At 36.5% G+C, this 9,681-nt stretch overlaps 1 protein-coding gene across 1 annotated transcript in view; it reads left to right on the top strand.

Annotated features, from left to right (window-relative positions):
• Positions 1-409: 409 nt before the first annotated feature.
• The window catches only part of LOC103610506 (dynein heavy chain 5, axonemal-like), a gene marked incomplete at its 5' end in the record, with an annotated part of 46,414 nt that continues 37,142 nt past the window's right edge, over positions 410-9,681 (top strand). Inside the window, 3 exons of the mRNA XM_008594659.1 lie at positions 410-633; positions 2,485-2,683; positions 5,271-5,443. Of these exons, the coding sequence (XP_008592881.1) occupies positions 410-633; positions 2,485-2,683; positions 5,271-5,443 (596 nt within the window). The remainder of the gene's footprint in view (positions 634-2,484; positions 2,684-5,270; positions 5,444-9,681) is intronic.

The following is a 9,681-nucleotide window of genomic DNA, read 5'->3' as shown; positions in this document are numbered from 1 at the left end:
TATTGCCTGGAATATTTTACATATACAATAAATGAAAAAAATTTTAATGCATGGAAAGGCAAGAACAGAATGGAGAAGACTTAGAAGACTTGAAAACCTTTTTCTTATCTTTTTATAAGGCAAATTTATTTATTTGTCATTGTTACCTATTTAATGATATTGAATTGATAATTTTTAGTAGTATTTCTTAATCAGCTTTTCAGTATTTTGAATGATAACTTACTTTAACCTGTATCTATTTTTTTGGTATTTGAAAAAGCAAGAGAACATCAATTAATATAATTTTCTGAAATATGTGGTTATCTATTAACATGTATAATTACATTTGTTCAAACTCTATAGTGCTTTTCATTTTAATTAAGTTTAGTTGAATGGCTGGTCAAGGTGATATGATTTTCCCCCTTTTCAGGTGTGATTGGTGTGGGCTACTACTGTACCCAGAGGGGCTTCTCAGAGGAAGTGAGAGATTCAGTGATGAAACTGGTGCCCCTGACACGCCAACTATGGCAGATGACCAAGCTGAAAATGCTTCCTACCCCTGCAAAATTTCATTATGTGTTTAACCTTCGAGATCTTTCTAGGATCTGGCAGGGAATGCTAAACACTACTTCAGAGGTCATCAAGGATCCAGATGTAAGTGATACCCAAGAGAGAAAAACAAGCAACATTGCTATTAATCATATCTCCTAAATATTTTTATTAATTTAATTTTTACTTGAATTATAAAAATATTTTGGGATGTTTCAGTATGGATATTCTTTTGTTTGCTGCTTTTCAACTAACATAAGTAAGAAAAAAAGTGAATATGTCAGGAAACTTCAATTAAAAATTCTAATTAAATTGGGTTTATGTTTAAGGAAATAGTATACACAATTATTTTCTAATGACTAGAATAAAAGAAACAAATAATTTTATTTTTTCATCATAAGATGGAAAAATAGCGATGGTTAAATAATGGAAACAATCACTATTGATTTTATTATATAATAGTCTTCATATTTTAAACTTGACATTTTACTTAAAAAGCAATTACCTTTATAAATAAACATTTACAATGAAAAGAAACTGTTTTGTTGTTAATCACCCATGATCTTTCCTGTCTATGTAACTAGATGAACTAAAAGAATTGTGTTTGTTGGTAAATCGAAAGAGGCAGCAGAGTAGAAAGTTTATTTAATAGAAAAACAAGCATTTGCTTGTACACTTGAACGTGACAGTTCCCAGTGTTATGAGAATTCCCTTCAAACTATGAACGTTATGTAAAAATCCAGTATGTTTTTTTGTTTTTTCTTCCCAAAAGCATATGTTCTGTTCTCAGGCTAAGGTGGGATTGGCCTCTCTCTTTCAGCCCTTCAGGAGCTGAGGAGATAATTAAACAAATAAGTTTTAGGGGACTTTTCTATCTAAACTCACAGAGACAGTTGAAATATCAACAAAATTGTCATTGAGAACATCGAGTGTTGACTACCAAAAAAACCTGAGCTCTTCCCCAAATGCTTGCAAATAGATAACCGTAGTTGCTGACTCTTGAAGAGTAAACATTTTGGGGAAAACTCACTGTCCTTATTACAGTGAACTGAGAGTCAATTTAGCAGCAGTGAACATTTTAACTTGATTTTTCTCTCGAAGTTATTGACAAATTAAAGGAATTATGAAATGCAGATCTTAAATATTACTCTTTATTTGAGTAGCCATGTTTAGTGCTTATATTAAGTCAGCATAAACAATTGTAGCAACTGGCTTTATCATGAACTTTTGTCTTAACTGAGTCATTGAATGTATTTTACTAAGTTCCTTTTATATTCTGGCAGCCAAATATCATTTTATCATTAGTTATACAATTACTTAAAAACCTTCTAACCTGCAAAATGTTACCAAGTTAAGAAATTTCCACCAGTCTTTCAGACTAAATAATGAGCTTAAACAAATATTTCTTATTTTTGCTATAGAAACAGGAGGATTGAGCAATTAATTTCCTAAACTTTCAGTTAACTTTGGGCCCTGGGTTATCTGGACTAGGTGATTGCTTGGTTCAGATAACCCAGATTTTTGCCACAAATTTCTTTCACTTTGTATTAAGTAAATATACCTGTGTGATATCTCATTGTATACGTGATGGTGGTTCATACACTGTATTTTATTTTTGCTCTGGCCACATGAATGTAGATGTCATCCAAAAAGACTAATTTATTACAAATTTAAGACCGTTACATAGAATATTAGATTGTTGCTTGATCAGAGAAATTTTTGTTGAGTTGGGGTTTTTTTTTGTTTGCTTTTTTAAATTCAGAGACTGCCAATGAATAAATTACACTTTCTATTTATGTGACCAATTTTAAGTGAAGATGAGCATATTTTAACCTGAACTTTTTAAAGTATTACATCTTAAATCAGGAAGGATGATACTCTGCAATGTTGTTAACTTGAGTTCCCATTTATGGCATAGTAGAAATTAACAATGCATTTTAATTATGCTTTCAACAGGAACTGTTAAAATTGTGGAAGCATGAATGCAAACGTGCTATAGCTGATCGTTTTACGGTGTCTGATGACGTGACTTGGTTTGATAAAGCTTTAGTAAGTCTGGTAGAGGAAGAGTTTGGTGAAGAGAAAAAACTCTTGGTGGATTGTGGAATTGATGCTTATTTTGTGGACTTTTTGAGGGATGCACCGGAAGCTACAGGTAAATTACTGAAACGGAATTTGAAATTCCCCAAAAGGAATTTCCAAAAGAGGGATCTGAAAATAAAATATTCAGTTTAGGGATGTTGAGTTTCTGTCTAGTTAACTTTAGTGAAACAAGCCTGGGGCATAATAGGTGCTCAGTAAATATAGAATGAGAGGATAAATGCATAATCATGGAGTTTAAAGATTAGCTATTTTTATGCATTTCACACTTGAATATCAAGGTAGAGTAGGGAGGCAGGATCAAGTAGAAATAAGCACAGAGGATTTGTATTGTGTCAGATAGGAGAGATTTGACAGGGTGTACCAAACATTAGACGGGTGTCTCTGAACTTTCTTGAACCTTACTCTCCTTATTTATAAAAATGAAAATATTAATATATTCATCATGGTTACTGTGGGAAATAGGTGAAATGATATCAATAGAATGGTTTGGGCAGTCTCTGACACATAGTCACTGCCACCTGAAAGGTAGCAAAAATAACGGTAACTATTATTATTCAGGTCATCCTGAATGTTGAAAATGAAAAGAAAAACTTCAAATTATATGACAGAGCCATTGAGTATAATTGGAAAGAGATGGGTCATGTGGAGGCATGCTTTTGTGGTTATTGTTCTGTGAAAAGTTGAGATATATTAATTTGCTTATGAAAAAAGGCAGTGCTTCATTTTTTTTCCATCAGAAATAACTGGGCTTAAGTAGAACATTTTTCTTTCATTTAATAACCTCTTCTAATAGTGAGGATGGATTTTAAGTTAATTTGCATATTTTAAAAGATATGTTAAAAACATATTTATATCTTCTAAATGATTGGAAAAGACCTCCACTAGATTTGATAACGATATGTGTGATCTATAAAAAGTTTCTAAGTGACAATTGCAAAAAGGATGTTTATTGCTGGCTTTGCAGTTGGAGTGATCCTTCCACAGAAAGAAGCTGACACATCTTATTTTAAGTTAGGTCAAACACACGAATAAGGGTAAGGGCATTTTAAAAGGTAATTAGAATTTGTGCATTTTATTTCCTCTAATTCAAAATTAGAGGAAATCATAATCATTGGATTATGCTTTTCCCGGAACAAAGCTCAACTACTGCATTTTTGGGGTGGGGAAGATCTAGAAGCAAAGGCGTAGCATTTTGATTTCAAAGCACTTTTTCTCAAAGCTTGATGTGAGCTTTTAGAAAAGAGTTGTGACTATCGAAATTTGATTGGTGAGAGCTTTGCAAATAGGCCAATCATAATGATTATGGTAAAACAATTTCCTTGCTTTCTCATAAAGAGGTTAACATACTTTTATATTAGGACAGGGTTAATTGACAATAATTAAGTACTGTAAGATTTGGAAGACCCACTCACTTTTTTAGAACCCAGAGAATTTCCAAGTTGTTATTGGTATATTTAATGAATGTGTCACTATTTTTCCCTGTTACTAATGTTAACTGATAGTGAATTTATATATGCCTAATTTGGCTTTTTTTTTTTGCATTATGCTTTATAGTCAACATTGGAAAAGTGTTAAGCTGGTGTATTATGTGTTCCTAATTTTTAAAAACTATATTGACTTTAATACATCTTTTCCTAGTGAAATAATTTAATTATTTTCTATTTTTCCTCAACACTCCACCCTCATTCCCTGTATTAGTCCATTTCTGTTGTCTATACCAAAATACATGGAACTGGGTAATTTAGAAAGAAAACAAAATTTATTGCTTACAGTTTCTAAGGCTAGGAAGTCCAAAATCCAGGGAACACAGCTGGTGAAGGTCTTGGTGGTGGTGACAATGACGGCAGGGTATCGCATTGTGAAAATGGCAGAACAGAGAGATCAGAGAGAGACAGACTCTCCTGTCTCTTCTTTTAAAGCCCTCAGAACCACACCCCTGACCACCATTTTTAATCCACTCACTACGGCACGGTCCTACAATCTAATAACCTTTTCAAAGCTCCACCTTTCAATTACCATAACAAGATTTCCCATCCTCTTAACAGTCACAGTGGGGACCAAGTTTCTAATACATAAAACTTGGGGGACTCAATTCAAGCTTCAGTGAGTTTTGGGGAGACATAATTCAATCCACTACATTCCCTAAAACTCATTTGTATTCTCACCACTAACCTGAAATTCCTGAATCATAAACATTTCTTGAGCAAATGCAATGACTTTTTAAAAATCTTATTAGAAAATTATGTAATTCTTTACCTCTCTTGTTAAGTTTGATATTAGATAACTAGTTTTTTTTTTCACTTTCATTCTGACCATTAGGCTAATATCTCTGGAAGGATCTTTGAAAAGCTGACAGTCAATTGTGGGTTCAAATTAAATTCAATGAATACAACATTATTTGAATTTGGCTCTTTATAGATAGGAAAGAACTAAGACTGCATATGATCACAAAAATCCTAATGCTTCTACTATTGTTTGCTTTCTTCTTTTTTCTAAAAATGCATCATATGGCATTTTGATGAAAATCAGTATTATTCAGTGTTAAATTATAGAGCTATGAGTGTATTAATCTAGATTGAAGAAAGTAGTGAAGTCCAGCAATTTGAAGACACTTAATTCATTCCTCTTCCCCATCAAAGGTGAAACATCTGAGGAGGCTGATGTTGAAATGCCCAAAATTTATGAGCCCATCGAATCTTTTAATCACCTAAAAGAGCGTTTGAATATGTTCCTGCAGCTCTATAATGAGAACATCCGCGGCACTGGCATGGAAATGGTGTTCTTCACAGACGCGATGGTTCACTTGGTCAAGGTACAGTAGCCACACTGAGTAGCACCTTGCCAAAGTGATAGACACTTGGCTTCACACCAACACCAGAACCCTCCCCCATTTTCACTTTCATCCCCCTAGGAGAATCTTCAGTTTAAAAATAAACTCATTGCTGTATTCCAATTTAATTTCTAAACTAAACACAGCATGTCATGCCTTAGAGGCTTAAAATAAGAGCATGTGTATTTCAAATGTGTGATGTGATAATTTTATTCGATGTTGCTGATATACAACTTTACGGTCAATGCTTTCACCACATAGGATGAATATGGTTGTCCTCTGTGTTCAGAGCACAGGCAAAGTCTGCTTATTTTTGTATCATACAGTGAATATCACAATAAAAAATAATGCATAACACTTGAGGACTGTATATGAAATAAGCTGGACACAAAAGGACAAATACTGTATGATTCCATGCATACGAGGTCCCTAGAGTAGTGAAAATCACAGACAGAAAGTAGAGTGGGAGTTGCCAGGGGCCGGTGGAGTTGGTGTTTAATGGGTTCAGAGCTTTAGTTTTGCAAGATGAAAAGAGTTTTGGAGGTGGATGGTGATGATGGTTGCATACCAATGTGAATATACTTAATGCTCTTGAACTATACATTTAAAAATGGTTACAGTGGTAAATTTTATGTTATGTGCATTTTACCACAATTAAAAATAATAATTTAAAAACAGTGCATATACAATTGACTTTGAGCAGGTCAAAATTCTGTTAGAATGAAATCCATCCAGAAAGTAGGTTCCATTCTACCTTGTTATATGAATCATTACAGTATTCATTTTTAAGAGAGTTTGTCAAAGATCAAAAGTAAAACATATTATTCTACTTGAAAACTTAAGTGACCTAATTTGTCTATAGTGCGAGATAATGCCACTTAAAATCTGTTGATATTCCACTTTGTTGATATCTACCACTTTCTCAGACTACATCCTTTCAGTTAGAAAGAAGACAATTCGAGGCTGTCTTCCATTATTTAGATTTAACCATGAGGAATGATCTCATAATTACAAATTGTTGAATAATTACTGGATCTTAGAAATGAAGAGGGTTGAAGAGGTTATCTAGCCAACTCTTCCTCTGAAAATGGGGATTGCACACCTTGCCTTCTCCCTGCAAGAAGCTGAGGAGAACATTTCTGCAAGGCTGGAAGGAAGATGGGGCTGTTCTGGGGTTGGATCTCCCCAGCAGGAAGGCACTTAGCTCGGTAACTCTGTGAATTCTCAGAATCTGAGACATCTGTACTGAATTATAAGCCCAAATGTTCCTCCAAAGTTAAGTATAAGGAATGTTTTGAAATTAGCTCCTAATTTACAGTTGATTAAAAGTTAATTAAGTGTTTCAGGAAGAATAGACATTCTGTCATTTGTAGTCATTAAAAGGAAGAAAAAAATGAATTTTTTCTGTCCTACCAGGCAGTAACCAAAGGCAACTTCATGACAAAGTGTCTATTGGAGACAAAATCTGATTGGCCTGGAATTTAATAACAACTCAAATTGAGGAGGAGGTTATTTATGTTAGTCTTATGTTCATGCAAGTTTGCTAGAACAGTCTTTTTTCCTGTGTTTTGGAGCATAGACAAGAGCCATAAGCCTTTCTTTGCTTTAGTGGGGTGTGGAGGCCTAGGTGCCTTAGTGCAGGGTTCTTGCCAGTGTCTGCTCTCGCTCTCAGCCTCTAGCCTCTCTGCTCTGGAATTGGCCAAAGAATCTGTGACTGGAGTTTTTGGACTAAACTGCTACATTCCTCTCCATCTTCTAGGCCAACCCTCTCTTCTACACTCTTGTTTTCTGTGCACCGTATACCCAGACTCTGTGTCATGCAGCATAAGCGTGATGTTGTGACCTAGTTATAGGACATCATAGAGGCCAATAGACAGAAGTAGAGGCAAAAACTGCAGCCAAAAAAGGTGTGATATGAAACCCAGCATATTTCTTAGTTCCTTTCTTAATTAAAATAACAATTTTCTCTTAACACAGAGATGGCTTTGTGGCATCTCTTTTGGCTTTTTTGCAAATGTTCAAACTATGGAGTATGTGGTTGTCACGATCTAGCCCCAGCTTACCACCCAGCCTTGTGGGTCATGCTCTGCTGGTATATAATACAGACAGGTGAATTGCTGATGGCTAAACACATCCTGATCCCTGAGCACCTCCCCAGTATGCATTCCCAGCCCGTACTGCATATGTAGAGTTTACCTGTGTATGTGTCTGTCTCTCCTACCAGACAGTAAGCTCTGTGGGGCTGGCTCCCTGTCCTAGTCACCACTGTCTCCATAGGAGGAACTACTGCTGAGATGATCACACAGGAGACTCAACAAATTGTCTGGAACTTAAGCAAGTCCCCATTATGGCCCTAAAAACCCTTTGCTGCCTCATCTCCTGCTACTTCCGGACCCCATATTGCATTTCCTACCCTCATGGGGACACATGAGGCCTTTTGCTGACTCTGAGATTTTGTGTGTCCCATTCCTTCTTAAAATGTAACACAACTCCTGCCCAGCACGCCACCTCCTTTGTATGGTGACTGTTGGTCATCTTTCAAGTTCCAGATCCCGTTCTAGTTCCACACCTAAGACTTGCCTCCCCCAGGCAGTGTTGTCACCTTGGCCTTCCTTCCTCTGCCGACATTCCTTGCTCTGTGCCAGCATTAACCATGCATGTTACCCTGGTCTCTTTCCCCTCCTAGAGAGTGAGCACCTGCCAGGCAGCATGATCATTATTAATTTTAAATACTTGCTAATGGGATTAAAAAATAAATGTCTCTGTGTTATAACCCATATGTAACAGGATAAAATAACCCCATTTGAGGGTCTCACTTGACTGTGCTTCCACCTATAATCTGCTTTTTACTAAATTGTGATGTTTTTGAGTCTGTTTTTAAGGCCTTCTATTTGTTCATGTATCTATTCATCTGTCAGATGTTTTGAGGGTTTACCATGTGCCAGAAACTGTGAATAGAACATTTTAGTATAAGACCTCAGCCCCAGTTCCAGATAAAGATGTTGGAATGAACATTTTTTAATATCTAATAAACTAAATTTATATAACCCCTGAGTATATTCATCCACATCAAACAAAAAAAAAATGATTAAGGCTGAGAAGTGGCAACCCAGGAAAGACATGGAAGGTTCTAGAGTAGCTCCTTACCTGCCACGTCTGTGCTTCTTGAAGTCGTACTGGGGACAGATGAAGAGACACGTAACACTCCCTCTACCCACCACAACTTTGGAGACAGTCGCATAGAGGGGATGGGCAGGAGGCTGGGACAACAGGGCTTCACATTAAATTGGAGGAAGTAATTCAAAACCTATAGGTATTCCCAACAGAGATAGAACATGTCCCAAGTACTGGAGGGAATCCTGAGAAAAGATGTTTTACAAAACCTTGGCAGAGTGCAGAGCCCTGGTGACCTTGGGAAGCTTCCCCAGCCACAGAGAAGTGACCCTGTCTCAGCCCCCACCCTGCCCTCTATAATTGTTTAAGAAAAGTGGGTGTCACAGTGATATCCCAGGCTCAAACTGCAGTTAGGAGGGAAAGAGAAATAGTTATTACACAGTATCACATAAAGACATCACATAAGGTGGGGCTGATTGTATAAACAGTTTATTCAACACTAACAAAGTCAAATAAACGTGAGTTTCTTCCACAAGGGGAATTTGGAATGGTCTGGGGCTTCTGACCAGCACAGTGGCCTCCTGACTCACCTGTACTCACAGCTAGGCAGGTACCTCACGTATCACCGTCTTTGCCAAATAATAGGGTGATGTTTATGCTCACTCTCTTCTTTTTTTTTGGAAAAATTTTTTTCATCATCTACACCATATTTTGGGATTTTTCTTTCCTTCCGTTTAAGCTCTCTATCACTTTTCAAATGTGGAGGACATTCTAATCAACTGCATGCTCTGTAGTCTAAGGATAGACATTGTTCTGAAACTTTTGTTCCCTTTCCTATCATACTATGTTAGGTTGGGCAAACTAAAAGGAAACCTCAAAGTCCCCTTCATTTATCTCCTGTAAGCCCCAGGGAAAGTCTGGGCTGTGTGCTGACTTCTCTGCACAGGCATCCCCTAGTTCCTAAAGGAACACCCCACAGTCCCCACCCCACCCCATGCATCCCAGATCCTGCTCTATTCCAGGAATGCCCTCATTCTGCCAACCAGTTTCTCTCTCCAAAACCATTATTTGACCTTATTCTTATATTGAATAAACAGGAAAAAAAA

The sequence above is a fragment of the Galeopterus variegatus genome, unplaced genomic scaffold, assembly GCF_000696425.1.
Source record: "Galeopterus variegatus unplaced genomic scaffold, G_variegatus-3.0.2 Scaffold11246, whole genome shotgun sequence".
Classification (NCBI taxonomy): Eukaryota; Metazoa; Chordata; class Mammalia; order Dermoptera; family Cynocephalidae; genus Galeopterus; species Galeopterus variegatus.
Note: the sequence above shows the minus strand (reverse complement) of the source record. Positions and strands in the feature narration are given on the sequence as shown.